The sequence below is a fragment of the Mugil cephalus genome, chromosome 14 (assembly GCF_022458985.1).
Source record: "Mugil cephalus isolate CIBA_MC_2020 chromosome 14, CIBA_Mcephalus_1.1, whole genome shotgun sequence".
NCBI lineage: Eukaryota > Metazoa > Chordata > Actinopteri > Mugiliformes > Mugilidae > Mugil > Mugil cephalus.
Window position 1 is genome coordinate 19,719,289 of NC_061783.1, and position 18,544 is coordinate 19,737,832.

The 18,544-nt window shown below is 37.7% G+C and overlaps 2 protein-coding genes across 2 annotated transcripts; one reads left to right on the plus strand and one right to left on the minus strand.

Annotated features, from left to right (window-relative positions):
- Positions 1–19: 19 nt before the first annotated feature.
- LOC125019520 (MYC binding protein) lies at positions 20–1,481 on the minus strand. Its single transcript, XM_047604340.1, has 5 exons — positions 1,325–1,481; positions 959–1,031; positions 787–835; positions 314–443; positions 20–212 (listed from the first exon to the last, which is right to left on the minus strand). Exons 1-5 carry the CDS (start codon positions 1,337–1,339, stop codon positions 168–170), a joined length of 312 nt encoding a protein of 103 aa, XP_047460296.1. The 5' UTR covers positions 1,340–1,481; the 3' UTR covers positions 20–167.
- Positions 1,482–2,153: 672 nt separating this feature from the next.
- On the plus strand, positions 2,154–16,512 carry si:ch1073-513e17.1 (sialin). The gene is made up of 11 exons (XM_047604310.1): positions 2,154–2,372; positions 5,959–6,121; positions 8,691–8,911; positions 9,024–9,257; positions 10,294–10,468; positions 10,599–10,717; positions 11,077–11,238; positions 12,115–12,247; positions 13,707–13,854; positions 13,957–14,047; positions 14,750–16,512. The coding sequence occupies exons 2-11, from the start codon at positions 6,037–6,039 to the stop codon at positions 14,915–14,917; spliced, it is 1,536 nt and encodes a 511-aa protein (XP_047460266.1). The 5' UTR covers positions 2,154–2,372; positions 5,959–6,036; the 3' UTR covers positions 14,918–16,512.
- The last annotated feature ends 2,032 nt before the right edge of the window (positions 16,513–18,544 follow it).

Here is an 18,544-nt window from a genome sequence, read left to right on the forward strand (position 1 = left end):
ACAGAATCAAGAAAATGACTGATGCTGAAAAAACAAAACATTTTTATTCATGAACAAATACAACAAAAACTACCAGTGTTTTCAGTCTTCACTGTACATTAAATATTATGTAATAAACATTTACATACTCTACAAAATAAAAGAAACCTTATATTATTAGCGAGCAACTACTCGGCTGCCTCCCCGTCAGGCGCTGGTTCATACTGCATCAGCTGAAAAGATTTAAGAGGGAAATCTGACGTTAGACGTTGCTGTGACGGAGATTTGACTGTGATTTCTTTATTTATTTTTTTTTTTAACAGCAGCCTCTCACCTTGTTCCTCAACTCTTTGTTCTCCTCCATGAGCAGGTTGCATTTCTGCTGTAGGTCAGAAAGCTCCATGCGAAGAGCCTGAGCGTCCACCGGCTCCGGACCCGTCGCCCCGAGGTGAAGCTTTATGAAACTGCGAAACTGGTGGTTAAGGCCTCAAAACTCAGTCTGCACTAACCTTTTATTTTCTACAAAGCCAGAGAGGATCAAGCTTTGTAAAGAGATAATTTAGTTTGTTGTTCGTGAATATTTCTGCAAGAAATCGACACCATTGGTTCAGAGATCAGCAACAAGCCGGGCAACATTTTGTCACTATATTTAGATTAAAACTAACACAGTTGACTAAACACTAAACCTATATGTGTCACAGCCCAAGCATGTTTGTTTTGAGGGCATGTCACATTATTTGGGGCATATCAGAACCTGCTTTGTACCACCTAATTGTCTGCAAAGCTGCATAAATAAGAAAAGGATACTCCAAAGCATCGTCAGGTTTATTGGCCTCTTCATAAAGAGCCACTAAAACTGCAAAAGAGAAGCAAAAGAACTGATTAAACAATACATATGTTCAAATGGGTATATTTCACTGCATGCAGAAGGGTCACGCGTGTAAGTTAAACACAGTGTTTACATTTCCTGACCACCTACCACTTGTTATTGTGTCAAGGACCCCAGATTTTTCAAGGTATCTCCTAAATTGTTCCCTCTTCGTTTCTGAGGCCTGAAAGAAATTAGATTTTTTACATAAAATGGCAACAGATTCCTGAAAACTTTAATCCACCTGCAATATATATATATAAATATATAAAAATAAAACAAATAACACGCGGACTGGAGGAGTTTGTGGTGGATGAAATAAAATTAAATGCTCCAGATGCTGTGGTGCGTTCACTGCCTGGCACATTGCTATGATGCTAGCTAGTTAGCACAGTCTTTGTAACGACAACTATAAACACAGCGTGATTGCGTTAAAACTAATAAACAGCTGCAGGAGTGCGTGAGATCAATACTTACTCTGTATTGTGACATTGCTGCGATGACAGTCGTGTAATTTTCTGTTTTCTAAGATGAGTAACAGACCTACTCTTGAACTCGAACTAGTGGCAGTCTGTTGTTTCCGTCTACAGACAGGAGGTTGGCACACGGTTGCCATAACGACACACAGACGCGGTCATATAATACGGAAGTCAAGTTTCCCCAAAATATCAAATAAACTATTTGAAATAAAAATAAACCCCAAAAACGTCCAGAAAAGAAATAATGATTTTTTTTAATATATATATATAAAATATATATCTTGAGAATTTAGTTTGAAAGTGAATGGCGCTGTGAGGCCAAAGTTGTGTAATACAAAGTACATGCAAATACAAAGCCCATGACTCGGCAAATTAGTTTACAATTCGAGGTATAAAAAACGCCGAATTTCCTATTACTAGATATGTTTTTGCAATATATCACTGAGTGAGTCAATAACTTCTAATACACTACTTTTATACCCCAAAAATCCTAAAAACGCTATGAATTTCTACTACGTTCTGGAGTCACAAAAAGTGGATATTACGGATTTCTAATCGGGTGTAGTTGCGATTGACGTTAAAGTTAGTGTGTATTTCAGAGAGTGTAAGTTAAAAGGAATATAAAAATGTGTGTGTCACGAGTTTATGCTCGGATTTAGTGTTGGTTTTGTATTTTAAAGTACAATCTACGGCAAATAGTGGCAACACGGGGAAGTCCACCCAGTGGTTGGTCATGTGGTTCTACGTCACTTCCTTAGAGTGGATTTATAAAACAGTAAGAGCTGGATTGGCTAGTTTACGACAACGAGGCGTAGCTTCTCCAATATTTTACAGATCTGCATTTGCGCAAACATCCTCAAAAATACAGCGGTGCTGCGACTGTTTTTCTCTTGAAGTGGACAAAACACCGACAGCTCAAGTCATTTGTTTTTCAGCCGGCTACGTTCGCTTTGACACAACTAAATGGGGTTTAAAGTTTAATGTTGCTCTCACTTCCAGTACATCAGAACTTAATGCAACATATGTGGTTGTAAATTCTTCACAAGGTAAGCACATATTCTCAGAACCTGTCGTTAAAGAGTAACGCGTTAGTAACAGCGAGGCATCTGACTAACTAAGCAGTTTATAGATTATTGAGGCGTTTTCTGCTTAATTTCCTAATGATAACTCACCTGTTTAAGACATTTTATTGTTGCATATTATTTATTGTGTGTTGTTATGTGTAATATTTTTCACAAAATGTTAGTCCTATTGACATATCTTGGTATTGATGTATTTTTAATAATAGACAGTTGACATTATAATTAACATTTATTATCTTGTTAAAAATTTACATCACTTTTTCCCAATTTATGCGTTCTTGACAAGTTATTCTGTTTATAACTACTAAAGAGAGGTTGTGTCTCATTATAAACTAGAATAAAGTGGCTGTAGGTGTTTGTCAAACTGTCCCTGGGTGAATTATCTTATCTTAAATTATCTTCTAGATACCCCTTAATATGTCTGTTTATAGGTTTTCCAGTTTCAAAAAGTATGTTTGCTGATAATTACCCCCATTCAAGTTAAGAAAATCTTTAATGAAGGCATCAAAAAGGCTCAAACGAGATAAACTAGTGCCGCTCTAAAAACTTGACTTCACCCCAAAACCAGGAAGCAGATTTTTTTTTTGCACTTTAATAATGCACGAATTGTCCCGGAGAAGGAGTGAGGCTGGCTCAGAGGATCTCATGATAGACTCTCACACACAAACTTAACCTCACTGGCATGCGTCACATGTTAACAGCACATTTTGTTCATGTCTGAGCACGGCATGAACAAAAATGTCAGACGTCCTGTCAATATGCGCCAATAACTGATAATAAAGCAAATAAATGACATAATGTGTCACGTTACAGTTGTGAACACTTACTTTTATTTACTACTTTCATTTAGCTTAAAAGGTTTATCTGTAAATCAGTAAATAATGAGAACAGTTGTTAGTTGCAGCCCTGAAAAGGAAGAACATTTACATACCAATACGCATTTATGGTGAATCTTTATAAATGACAGTAAATAAAAAAGGCAAAACAAATCAACCTTTCAGAGAAAAGATCTACGAAAGCTCTGAGTCTGATATTAAAACGTCGACCACAAGAGCCCCAGTATCGTCCTTGAGGTGATGCAGATGCTCACGAGTTGAAAGGTCAGAGGCGTCAAGTATTAAATAATAAAAAAAAGGAAGTTTCTTTTTATTTGTTTGTGCTCACACAGACATGTTGACATGTTGTCTGTCTAACTGATAATCTCCAGACTATTTAGGGAGAAATTGGGAGGTTTCTGGAATACACACAAACAACCTGACAATATCTATCTGACTTAAGAAACTCGAGATAACACAACTGTACACACTACACATAGTCTAGACGGTCATTGGTCCAGACCACAAGTGTTTCCTCACACTGTTTTTCTAGTTTATCTTGCTACGAGAAATTAAATTCAGACAGCTCGACTGTCCCCCGGCTGCTTCATCTGCTTTTCTCTGTCTTTTTTTATTTCATTATAAATCATTTACTCTGAAGACGATGCCTCAGGCTTAGGGTCATTCATGACATAACCTCCGACCAGGTGCTGTGATAGCGGCTTATATCTCTGCTGACGACGTGATAAAATTCTTGACGTCTTAGCTTTTTTTGTACCTGAGCTCAGCCTCCTCCTCCCTTTAAAAACTTATAACGTGTGATTTGTCTATTAACTAATACAAAAACAGCAGCGTCGTCTAAAGCTAAACACAGAACCATTAGTTTCACTGACAAATCCACTTCATGCTGTTTAAAAAATAAAATAGTTATTGCTGCTTAACTTTATACGCCCAAGAATTATTGTTTAATTCTAATTGAACTGCAACTGCAACATCTTATGTAATATTAACGTACGTAGTAGAAGATCTTTTTGGTATAAAAGTAATTTATGTAAAGTTCTTAACTCACTGGGGTCCCTGGGTGACGTATTTAATACACCGAACTATAAACTAAACTAAACCATAAAACTAAAAGGCTGAGTCTTGGGCTTTGATTAATATTACTCAAATTTTAAATCTACTGTCATGGATTTTGTAAAAAGATTTTTTTTTTTAAGAAGCTGACATGGCTTCAAATATGTTGAAATCATTAAATTTTCAGTTTAATTCAATTTAAATGTGTTTATTAGTCCATTATACTCTGTATTTCAAAGAATTTAATGGTATTTACACAATTTGCATCATCATTTCCTTGGAGCTTGTGGACAAGTGGTGAGAGAAACATGGTCAATAGGTCAAATCCATGAACGGGTTAAATGCAGAAATACAATTTATGTATTTATTTAGGCTAATTTCCGTTTTAGGCTTCTTAAATTTAACAGAAACCAGCCTTTTAAAATAAATAAATAAATAAATAAAAATTATTTCCTTTATTCTCGTTGACACTCTCATCTGTCATTGATGTGTGTCTCTCTCTTTTCTTTCTTTTTAATTAATCAGGAAAGGTTTAATGTCCGAGCTTCGTTCGAGTGTTTTCTATTTGAGATGTCATTAGATCATTAGAAACTCCCACCATAAACGTCTCGAACCTCCACTTTCTCCGAACATTTTAGCGCCTACAACTACACAAACTGAATTTAGTTCCTGGTATCTGTGTTTGAAATATTTTATTCCCACCTTCCTCAAATAGTAGCTACTGTCAGTGGTTGGTAACTAGGGTCAAACCGGTTCTTCCAACCTTTCATCAAGACCTTTACTGTCTGCTCCACGTCCAGCTCCTGTGGATGATTGTTTACCATCATGACTTGATGGGACACTTTAGTTGAACGGGGCCAATCATTAATTCCACCAGTACTTTTCCATGTGACAGTGACAACAAGTGAAACTTGTCATGGCAGAAATAAATAAAATAAAAAAAAATAGCTTGTGAGAGACTTCACTTCTCATTAAGTTCCACAATTTGGATCATTTCCTCATACTAGGACACACACACACACAACAAACTTCACTGTTTGTGGTTTTTAAACGGTGATAGGATTCATGTTAATATAAAGCTGTCTGCTGATTATAAATCTGTCTCCAGATTATAAAACTGAACCGTCGGTTACAAATAGAAACCAAAACTAGTTTTGCTTGTGATTCTTAGCTAAGGACATAAATCATTACATAATCTCACATTTTTGCTCTTTTTTTAAATCCTTTTCTTAAAACTAATCTGTCGCAGCTTCTGTTTTTCTACCATTTCTAACAAGTCAGATCAGATTTTTTGAAATCAGGAAGTTTCAGTGTGTGTGAGCATTTTATCAAAGTTAGCAACGGCTTTTGTAGCAAAATATGTTGAAAAACAAGAAGAAGAAGAAGCTGCAGACTCCCATATCCCTGCTCTTATTTAACACTATATTTAACGTGTACCCAAGGATTTTATCAACTCAATGATGTGAGATGTGTTTTCTCTCACTCAGATTTTGACCGAACGCCTTGTGAAATCAGGAAGTGTCTGTATGTGTGTGTCAGCATATAATTAAAAGCTGCCAAGCTGCGTGTCGGTTTTTAATAACATTCAGCTCACATCCTCTTTTGTTGCATGTTGTTGTTGTTTTTTTGTTTTTTTTCATGACTTATCACTGCCTTTACAGATTTTTCCACTGGGCATCATGAGACACTGAAAATTGCTGCACAAGCTGAACTTTTTCCGGGTCAGCTGTCCGTCGACCATGCCGCTGCCAAATGGCTACTCCATTAACGCAGCCTCGTCGGACGAGAGCGAGGACGCAGAGCGTCTCATCGAGACCGTTTCAGGTGAGTCCGCAACAGCTTTAACCTTTCACTAACAAGATCACACCTCAGTATGAACAAAGGATATTGTTTTGACCAAGTTAAGGGGATGAAATGGTAGGGGATGGGATTAGAGGGGGCGAGGGAATGGGATGAAAAGTGCAGAGGTTCATGGGATGAAAATAGTTGAGGGGATTGGAAGAAAAGGGTTGAGGTTCATGGGATGAAGAGGGTCGAGGGAATGGGATGAAATGGGTCGAGTTTCATGGGATGAAAACGGTCAAGTTGATGGGATGAAAAGGGTCGAGGGCATGGGATGAAGGCGTTGAGGGGATGGGATGAAGGCGTTGAGGGGATGGGATGAAAAAGAGTCGAGGTTCATGGGATGAAAAGGGTTGAGGAAATGTGATGAAAAGGGTCAAGGGGATGTGAGGAAAAGGGTTGAGGTTCATGGGATGAAAAGGGTTGAGGGAATGGGATGAAATAGGTCGAGTTTCATAGGATGAAAAGGGTCGAGGGGATGGGATGAAATGGGTCGAGTTTCATAGGATGAAAAGGGTCGAGGGGATGGGATGAACGCATTGAGGGGATGGGATGAAAAGGGTAGAGGTTCGTGGGATGAAAAGGGTCAAGGTTCATGGGGTTGAAAGGGTCGAGGGGATGGGATGAAAAGGGTTGAGTTTCATGGAAAGAAAAGGGTCAAGGGGATGGGATGAAAAGAGTCAAGGGGATGGGATGAAGGTGTTGAGGGGATGGGATGAAAAGTGTCAAGAGGATGGGATGGAAAGGGTCGAGGTTTGTGTAATGAAAAGGGTCAAAGGGTTGGGATGAAAAGGGTCGAGGGGATGGGATGAAGGTGTTGAAGGGATGGGATGAAAAGGGTCGAGGTTCATGGGATGAAAAGGGTCGAGGGGATGGGATGAAGGTGGATGTACAGACAACCCAGGGAGTGGAAGCTTTGACTTCTTGTCCTCGAAGTACCTGCAAGTGAGACTATAGAAAAGAAGAAGCAACGGAGAGGTTAAATCTGGTCTAAAAAAAGGGAAAATTTCGCCTCCAGCATGATATAAAATATAAAAATATAAGACAAAGAAGAAGCTGAATATTGAGCAAAGTCTGTTGCTTTGTTTTTATGAAGTATCTAGTCTTTGGTTATTCAGTGACATCCACGTCACCACTTTACGAGTGAAAATTACCTGTTGTGTAAGATCTTAACAAGCAACTAGAATCACATGCTGCTGAAATAAAGACTTAACATATATAAAACACTCAGCAGGTCAGTTAATCTGCAAGATAGGAACCTGTTTTCTGAAGAGAAATATCGACATGATTGAAAAAGTTAGAAGGAGCATTTAAGTTTCAGCCGGAAAAATGTATATTTACAACCTATATTGTATTTACAAAAATGACTGAAGGTGATATCTTTAACTGTCTTTAGAATTTAAAAACACTCACACACAAGTAAAAAGGAAGACAAAATAAATAAATGACTAAGAGTTAAGTAAAATGTAAGGAGAAATCAAGTAAAATAAAATTGAATGAGCAACAATATTACAAAATTAGCACTAGAGACAAAAGTAAATAAGTTACAGAGAGGTGAGTTGTTGTACAGCTGGAGGAAAGGAAGATTTAGTTAAATAAGGAACCAACAGAGAAACATCTGGTTTGATCAGATTCAAGATTCATGTTTATTTATTGTCACCTCCTCGTTATAAGAAAGAAAAACATGCATGGTTTTAATACTCGTTAAATACTCTTAGTTCTAGTCCCTCTATGCAACACATATGCCGACAACTCACAGACAATAAATACTACAACTTTATCTACTACTACAGTATAAATAAAAATACACAACACTCATCATCCGACAGAAAAATGAAATGAAAGATGTATAGAAAAGTCTGTCTCTGAACCTCCTCAGTTAACCTCACCTTTTTCTTTACTGATCGTTTAGAAAATTGCAAAGATGGAGAAGCTGCAGGAAATATTAAAGCAGAAACAATGGAAAAGTTTAAATCACTTCCTTCTATTAATCCCACATGAGGAAACTCTTTGACCCAAAAGTGGCTCTCTAACCGCTACTATATCAGCCAGTACTTCATGAACTCTCGCCTTCTTTGTATCGTGGTCATTTCTCCTTCTCTCTACTCGTCCAACCTCAGGCAGATTAGTTCCGACACATGATCTTATACAAGTGGAACCTGTGCCTGTGCAGTAAATGCACACTATTAATGATCTAACCTCTAATTACATAATGAATGAACATCGTTAATGAGATACACAGATGTAAGAACTTATTAACAGCTGAAAAGCATTTTTTTGTGAAGTCAAGCGTGAAAAAAGTTAAAGATAAACTATTACAACTAACAGCACTTTAGCACAACTGCTGCCACTGCTATTTTCTACTTATTCACTTCTTAATTTATTCTGATTTATTCTAACTTTGAGATATTTTAATCTAGTTGTCTTGTTTGTTTTTGTTGATGTTTAGAGAGTGAACTAAATGAGAGGTGAAGTTAAATGCAGCAATCACATAATTGTTTTAATTTTTCTTTCTCCTAAAATCTAAACGTGAACGTCGTCTCGCGTCCAGTTCCTCCTCAGTGCTGCTCGGCTCGGCTCAACCTCGCCGTCCTGATGTTCTTCGGCTTCTCCGTCGTCTACGGCCTCCGCGTCAACCTCAGCGTCGCCATGGTCGCCATGGTGAACAACACCGACCCCAAACCGTGGGAGAACCACTCCGTCGTACCGGCGGCGTGTCCGCGTTCGTCGGGGGCGGAAAACACCAGCGACACCTTCCAGCAGCCTGATGGGGTGACGCTTTTTACCTTAAAATATTCATGTATTTATTTATTTATTTGATTTGGATTCATATCGTATGCATTCGTCCCTGTAACAGTATACTCGTCTCTTCCCTGGTCTCCAGGTCCCTCAGTACCCCTGGGACTCGGAGACCCAGGGCTGGCTGCTGGGAGCCTTCTTCTTCGGCTACCTGTGCACTCAGATCCCGGGGGGCTACCTGTCCGGACACTACGGGGGGAAGCTCTTCCTGGGTTTGGGGGTGCTGGGCACGGCGGCCCTCACCGTCCTCACCCCTCTGGCTGCAAGGATGGGGTCGTACTGGCTGTTCGCTCTGCGGGCATTGGAGGGCTTCGGAGAGGTAGGAGGAAGCTTCTCATTTGTTTGCTGGTAAAAAAAAAAAAAAACACATTTTTCTTTGAGTTTTTGTTAATTTCAAATCACAAAATGCAGCTTCCCCGTATCCTCACCGGAAAACGTGACTAGCTTCGCTGCGTTGGCTCCTTGTTTTTGAAGCCCTTCCCTGCAAGATCACTGTGTACGTTTACATGCATGTGAAAATCTAATTATTGTCTTAGTACGACTTTAACCGGACAACTCAAGTGCATGTAAACACAAGTTCTCCACATCCAATTAAGATGCCCATGTGTACGACTTAATCTGACTTTAACTGGACAACGTGTGTGCGCATACACTGCACAAAAACATCCAACAAAGCTGATCGCAGAAGAAGAAGGTAAACAGAGTCGGTAGAAGAACCGTCTGAGGGATAGCGATATCTTATCTGCACCAGAAGTAGCAGCACACAGATTAAAAAAGCTGAACTGTTATCCATCTGGTTGTTGTTGAAATGTCGCTCTGCTGCATGAACGATTCTTGTTTATGATATGACATAATAGGTCAACTGAAAGCTGTTGAATAGACACATATCGCCACCTAGTGTGGAGGAGGAGGACATGTTCCCGCCTGGTTATTCGATTTCCTCGGTTGCATGTAAACTGGAACAAGGACCAGATTCAGAAAAGTCGAATTTCGAGCAGAGCTCCATTAAGCTGTGCATGTAAACACACTGAGATCTTCTAATCAGCTGTTACTTGTAGCCCTTAAAACGAGGCTAAAAACCACAGGAGTCCACTGGAACAATCAGCCCTGGCACATCTGCTCCATGGGATCGACTGACTTTTTAAATTCTCCCTAAAGACACACCTCTTCTTCCTGGCTTTTAATCGAATTTAAGTTTTATTTCATTCTATTTTATTGCACTGTGTTTGTGTATTTCAGTGTATGTTTTATTTATTATAATTGCATCATTGTATAAATACATTTTACCATCCTGTACAGCACTTAAAAAGTCTATAAATAAAGTTTGAGTTGAGTATATTTGTATATCTCTGCAGGGAGTGACGTACCCGGCCATGATGGCGATGTGGGCTCGCTGGGCTCCTCCTCTGGAGCGCTCTCGTCTCATGACCCTGTCGGGATCGGGAGGAAACTTCGGGGCGTTTTTAGCTCTGCCGCTCACCGGCTACATCTGCCAGGCCCTGGGCTGGCCGGCTGTCTTCTACCTTTTCGGTGAGTGAGGTACATCACACTGATGAGGATCCTGACCTGTATAAATAAACTTGCCTTGTCTTGGGTAGAAGCTACTTAAAAAACGAGTGCCCTGTTTTATTACACCTTTTAATTATTTTTTTTTTTCCAGGGGGCGCCGGTTGCCTCTGGGCCGTGTTCTGGTTTAGTTTGGTGTCAGATGATCCTCGCACTCATCCTCGAATCAGCAAAGAGGAGAAAGACTACATCATAAACGCCATCGGCCCTCAGGTGCACATTAAAACGCTCTCACATGAGTCTTCAGCTTTACCCTTTCATCTACTGCCCCATATGTTGGAGAGTTTGTTTTTTCTCTTGCAGTTTTAAAGTATTATTCCTCACTTCCCTTATTTGACTTCCTGTTTCCATTTTCCCTCACAGCCTTCACTTTACTCTCATTTCCCCTCAGGTTTCTGTTTGTTGTTTCTACGTCATGAAACCACAGTAGCATTAATTTTTTGTGCTTTTATTGTATATATTGTGTGTAGCTGCGATAGTTTCTGTTTTTATTGTGCTCCGGAGCCAGAGAGCTGATAAACTGTATTTGTAAAACTTCTTCTTGTTCTTTGTTTGTTATTTGTTTTCTTCAGGGTACAGGTCACGGCTGGTCCGTGCCCGTGCTGTCCATGCTGCTGTCTGTGCCTCTGTGGGCCATCATCGTCACCCAGATGTGCGCCAACTGGTCGTACTACACCCTGCTCACCTCCCTGCCCTCCTACATGAACAACATCCTGCACTTTGACCTGCAGTCGGTGAGGTTTTCTCATCTGATCGTATTTAGCCCCCGTGGATGTTTTTCACCTTTTTATGAACTGAATCAGAATCAGCTTTATTTGGCCAAGAGTAAAAAATAAAAAAAAATAGAAAACTGTGCAACATAAATGATTTTATGTACTTTCAGAATAAAATATTTATAAAAAAAACTCTTTGCTGTCAGATGAAAAAAGATTTTTACAAACTTATGTCAGTTAATTAAAAATAATATTGTTAAATATTTACCCTTTATTTATATTTACCCTGGTGCTTGTAGACTCATAGTTTTATTTATTTAAATATATTTATTTCAGTCAAAACATTATATAAATACACAAATACATAAGAAAAAAATACAAATATACACCGATCGAAAAGGTACACTCTGGAGCCTTAGCAACAATAATAAAGTTTCATCAACTACCTTTCATAAAAAATGAGTTAAATGAAGACCAGCTAAGGGCAGTGAATGTGTCTTATCTTTATTATCTATAATCACTTATCCTCTAGAGCAGGGAAGTATATATTCGACTCCACCGGACGATCCAAAACTACATAGAAGCTGCCATTTCTCCAAATAAAATAACTGCTATTCCTGATTTGTCCACTGGGCGTCGCACTTTTACAGTGTAATAAAGAGGAATAGATTCAAAATGAAAGACTCTTTGCTGTGATCGTGGCCAAATGTGCATCTAATAAATACTGAGTTAAAGGAGGGAAGAATATTTATGGTGTCACCTGTTTCACATTATACATATTTTAATTAGCTGATATTATATAGTAGCATCCAGTTTGTTCCTCTGACACACATTTTATTGTTGGAAAAAAAAAGTATTTTTTAATTGCTGACTGACGCCTCTTTTTCTGTGAATCAGAACGGTTTCCTGTCCGCTCTGCCCTACCTCGGAGCCTGGTTGGTGTCGACGCTGTCGGGCGTCGTAGCGGACAAACTCATCGAGAAGAAAGTCCTCAGCGTCACGAATGTGCGAAAACTCTTCACGCTCATAGGTCAGGGAGCTTTTCTTCTTCCTAGGGATGTGATGACACATCGGTTTCTAACAGAAAAATTATTATATTATTATTTCTCAGACAAAAAAAATACATTTCTAATGTAGGATGTAACTTATGCATATTTAAAAAAAACATACATACAAATTATATTTTCTCTTTAACAAATTAAATCCCTTTTTATTTCTTAACAACAAAAAATAAATCCAGTTTTATTTTATGTTTTTCTTTTTTCTTGTGGTTTTTGAGAGTGTTTCTTTCATGCGTAACTAAGCTACTGTGACCAAGTAATTTTCCCTCGTGGATCATTAAAATCTGCCTAAGTCTGAGGCTTACGTGTGATCCTAGTTTGGGATTTACATGTTTTTTGAAGGAAAATCAGCAGATCTGCTCTGAATACTTGACAGTGACACATGATGTAAACTCAAAACTACATTACAAACAGGACTTCGCTATTCATTTTTCATCCCGACCTCTTCCTATAATATTTCATCTATTTGGCCCTTTACGCCACCGTATTTAATTTAAAGTGATAAAGTGAATATTTAATGTCAGTTACATATAAATATATATATTTAGATTCATTTAACCCTTTATTAGACACTCATTGAACCCTAGAGTGTCATTCTAGGACATAAGAAGACTGTTTTAAACACTTATATTCATGGAGAAAATCAAGATTAATGAATTTACCACATATGGTTCCTTGTTCTTAAGTGGTAAACAACTATAAACATGTATTTTAGAGCATTAGAACATTAATTCTTACTCAGACACTTGTCAACATTATCACATTAGACAACATCAGGATACTTCTTCTTCGTTGTACCTAATAAATTAGCTGTGCTCAGAGTTCATGTAGAGGTGGACCTTGTAGACCATCAGAGCCTGATTAGACCTGAGGATGTTTAATCGATTTTCTCTGATTGGCTGAATGAAAACCAGTTTAAAAATGTGTTGAAGTTACCAAATATGGTTCCTTGGCCCCATAAAGGGTGAAACTGCGGCTTCACTGCTTTTGCATTTTGCTAAATGTCTTTAGAAACTTCTCTTAATATAAATTCTCATACTCTCTGTGTTGTTTGTTGATATTTTTTTTTGTAAGAACTTTCTGAGAGAAAGACACAAAGTCAAACATTTATTAAATTAGTTTCTTTAGATCAGAATGTCCATTATTATACAGTGGATAAGGAGACTGATAAGAGAGTTATGAGAGAGTAGATACAAAATAGTGCAAATGATACTATTTATAGAGAATTGGAAATATAAAATATGATATAAAAAGAATGTTGCAGAAAAATATGTTAAGACAGATTAATCAGTGTCCGTTTAAACTGCACATCGTTGTTACATGTGAGAGTTCAGGGAGAAGAAGCTTCTTTTTCATTCTGTTTGCTCTGATACATCTGAGCTGAGTCCTTGATGACGCTGAGTCCGACTCGTCTCTCTCCCCGTCCAGGTCAGATCCTGCCGGCCGTCTTCCTGGTGTTGGTGAGTTACTCCGGCTGCAGCCACATCCTCACCGTCACTTTCCTCACGCTCTCCACCACGATAGGAGGGACCAGCGCCTCGGGAGTCTTCATCAACCAGATCGACATCGCTCCCCGGTGCGTGACGTCAGCGCTATGCACCGGCTCAGAAAACTCGGATGTCGATTCCCTCGTGGTTTTCAAACGAGAGCGCTGAACGTGTCTTTCCTCTTCCTGCAGATACGCTGGATTCCTCCTGGGAATCACCAACACGTTCGGGACCATCCCGGGAATCGTGGCTCCGATCGCGACGGGATATTTCACCGAAGACGTGAGTCAATCTGAAATTAATTCCTCTTTTATTTAAGGTAAAGTGTTACTGTACGACAAAATGACACGGTGGGATGGCTGTTTCTCCTCTTGTAGCTCATTTTAAACAGTTAAATTGTTTTATTTTTTCTGTGTTTTAGTCTCTTTTAGTCTCCGAATGTTAAGGAAAAAGCACATTTAACCATTTTTATTTTAAAAAGTTTAATAGATTTAGTTTTTCTTTAGACATTTATACAAAAAAAATGATCTTTTCCTTGTAGAAAGTGTCTCTTAAATTCCACATTAATGCAAAGTTTGCACTAATGCTAAGTTTGCCGTAGCATTATGAAAACCTAGAAAACATAAACATAAACATAGGTCAGGAAAATCTGAAAACAACACAAGAATACATAAAATGTATTAAAAATATATAAACAGAAGAGGAACTGTAGATGGTTTAAAGGTTTGCATTAATGTTATTTACTTTACAGGATGGTGGTTTTAATGTTTAATGCATTACTTTCAGACTAAACTTGTCCATATCTAATATCTTAATAATAATAATAGCATTTATATTATATACTATTTTAGCGTTGCTTTAATTCCCAACCCACGCTGTATATACGCTGAATGTCAGAGTGCTGTTGTATTCTTGTATATTTTGTATATTCATTGTTTTCCGTCTCATGTCTTAAGTCGCTAACCTTCGTAAACTCCTCTCCAGAACACTCTGGCCGGCTGGAGGAAGGTTTTCTGGGTCTCTGCGGGGATCGGCGTCTGCGGCGCCATCGTCTTCACGATATTCGGCAGCGGCGAGCTCCAGCCGTGGGCCGTGACGGAGGAGGAGAGGGCGGAGACCGACAAACGCAGGAGCGGGTCCATCTCTCAATGAAACGGGAACAAATGCTCAGCGGTCGTATATAGATACATGTAGATCTGGAGTTCTACCTCTTCTGTAAAAATTATGTTTCAGTTATGGGAGTGTATGAATTATTCGCACAATATGAGCCACGATATGTATCCACAGTGGGTTAGCGCTGGTTGTTACAGTGTTTTATCTCTTATAGGTGGCAGTGTTTGAACTTATTTTTACAGTGAATATAGATTCTGTTCTGAAGGACCAGTGGGGAAACTCACATAACGATCAGATCCTCCTGTAATTAGAGGAGGTTGATTAGAAGATTAACCTGCTGGTTCTCTAAGGACACATGGTTCAAGATGTGAAACTGTTTGGGTGCAGATCTGAACTCCACTTGTTTAAAAAGGTGGTTGGTCTGTTATATTATGTTTCTGATTTAGGGAGCAATTGATACAATATCCTTACAGGTTTGTGGTTTTGTCATAATTTAGTGGGAGAAATTGGATTTTTGTGCAGTGGTCTGGTGTGTTAAGCGCTCCTTAAAAAGGAGAGTTAGAAGTCACACAGACCGGGGGCTTTTCCCTCAAGCACGTTCGTTAGCATGTTCGTTAAGTTAACTGGTGATTCTAAGCTGCTCACACTCTTCCAAATTTAATTAATGATAAAATTATACGGGTCTTCCCATCGGTCCGTGGATAAAATGCAGTCAGGTGAGACCGCTCTGTTTGTGAAGAGAGTTGAGAACAAACAGAAAAAAAGATTAAACGAACCGACCTGAGGGATAAATAAGAAATAAGCATCGTTAGCGTTTTTATGTGACTACATCTTGATCTCAACGACTGACACCGTAGCTTTTTGCTTTTTTTCTATCATCTCTGGGGTTGAGTCTAGAGAACAAAACACTTCATAGCCTCTAGTGTTTGTGTTTAGATAAAAAAATAATGTTTAAGTGTTAAAGTATTCAGGAAACACTGACTGGATTCACACTGCCTTAAAAAATCATGTTTACATGCAATCTTTCTTTCTTCTTTTATTACTACTACTTCTTTTTTTTATCAGAGCTCAGGTACAGCTCTTTCTTAATTTTTATCATTGGAACAAATGCTTTGTGAACATACACTAGACACAATAGGAGTTTTTATCGCAGTGCAAGAGCTGCTTCGTTTACACCTGCCTCTGTCCAGTTGGACCAAAAGAAGAAGCACTTTTCACTTAAAAAATACCACAAATGCCTTAAAGTTTGTACCAGCACCAGTAACTTGAGTTTTCCCATCAGGCGGGTTTGTCCGTTTTGTTAAACTTAAAGCACCTTCTGCTGCCAGCGTTTGAACATCTTCAGTGTAAAATGTGACTTTTTACGTTTTTAATCGTTATGTATGTGTTCATCAAATTGTTCAGATGCTGCATTTCATCCATTTCCAGTAATTCCAGATTTTATAAGATGCAGAAACCCTCATCGTCTTTGTCAACTCAAACCGTACATCACGGTGCTCTGGGATTTTGAAGAGATGTTGTTTTATTAATTTATTTACTTTCTGAGCTCGGGTGACGTCATTAAGATGTAATTTTTTATTGTGAAGACGATGTTTTTCTTGGAAAATAAATAAAATGAGCGTCATGTGAAAGGATTTTTGTGTCATTTTTTTTCACTTAATTTTATTCAGAAACTCTTTTTAATGCAAATTCTTCACACAAAATGTATGCAAAGTGATGAAGCACACTCACTGAAGGTTGGCTTCATCGTTTCCTTAACGTTCAATTAAAATGTTTATATCTTGATTCATGTATAAATGTAGTTTGTTTGTCTTGTTTCCGTGGGGGAATTCGACTCTTTTGCATTTATGCTAAATCTCTTCATTTGGCCTGAAAACCAAATAAAAGAATAATATTTTTAGATGTGTAACTATAGAAATTCCTACTTGGGTCGTGAAAAGAGAATAATGTGTTTGTTTTTTTCTTTTTACCAATGTTGTATTTCTTCCAACAATTAATATTATCTGCTGATACTTTAAATGTCTCTGAATAAAACAATAGACTGCTCTCTGACTTTTTAAATTTTTTTTATTAATCACTGTTATTAAATGAAATAAAACGCATTCATTAGTCGATGTCCATAGACAGAGAAGCTGAGGAACAAGCTGCTGTTCCTCTCTACGACCACAAGGTTTCACAGTTGAGTTATCTTGACATTTAATGAGAAATATAAACTTATATTTTATAACCATTCCTCATCAAATATCAAGCTATATCTTTGCATGTTAACCTAAATATGGTGGATTTTAGTATTAGTGTGAATTTTCGTAATATACTGCTTGTGTGTTTCGAAATAATCAGAAAAAACATCAGTTTAAGACAAAAAAAAAAATTCATTTTTTTTTTTTTTTTTTTTTTTTTTTTACAAATAAGTTATATAAATTCATAAAACACAGAAAAAAAATGTTCCACTGTTAAGTTGTTTTTTATTGTTGTTTTCATTCTTTTCTAATACGCTGTAGTTTTACATAGTGGGTGGAGTGCGCTGTTCTTTTTTTTTTAAATAAACTTTATTAAGAAATACAATCCAGTGCAACGACAACCACTAGGAGGCTACAAACATTCAGATATATCAATACATTTTACTTGACCTCATTTTCAAAGATAGAGAGGATTTTTTTTTGATTATTTGTGGATATGCCATGTGGCTAAATGAAGAATTTTGCTTATTTATCAATGAGAAGATGTAAGATGCATCCGTTTATGAAAGTTTTAGAAGTCATTTTTTAGGGACTCTTTCAACAATATAATTACAAAATAAAAGGAAGGTAAGACAGCTCGGGTTCTCAAGCTAATTTATATTGAATGTATTATTATGTAAAGTGTAAAAGCCTAAACAGTTAAGGCGTAGGTCTACGTGAGAGGGCTCTGTTTTGTTTCATGACACTTGCGTCAGACGCCTGAGGATGAATGACCCGGATGTTAATTTAATCATCCGGGTGGGGTTACACGAATTATCTTCCCCCTGTCCGTGTTATACGCGTGGTTATACGCCTACACGTTTATTGCTACTTTCTTGTGTTTATTGGCTTAATAAAAATAGTTCTTCGTTGTTAAGTTATTTATCATAAATGCGTCATACGTGAAGACGATTTGCAATTTCTCTTCTCCACATATTTTATTGGTGGTTATATGCGACTATTTTCGTCAAGCGATATTACATGACCTGACTAAACAGCTTTTATTAGCATGCTATTTTGGCTTTTATTCAATTAAAAGCGACTTGAACCTATATCGATTTTTTCATGAAAGACTCGTAGCTCTTTCGTGCCTCTTTAAAATAAAACCATGACCTCGACATGTGTTTTCCTCACTGTCAAAACAATAAATGCATTGAGCTACATGTCGTTGGCATGGTAACATAGCTGTTATTTAATCAGCTAATTTAAAGGTTTATTGTTTAAAATATTTGTCTCATAGAGAAACACGTCTCATGTTTTCCTTGGTGTTAAAAATGTCAAACAGTAAAAGCATTTAACACAAAAAAGAAGCATTTAGCTATGACGATTAATTAACTTGTTTAATCATATTATTTAAACGTGTATTGTTGGGAATATTTATTTAATTTTCCTATAAAACAAAATTGTCAACTCGATGGATGCTTTCCTCTGTGGTAAATATTAACTT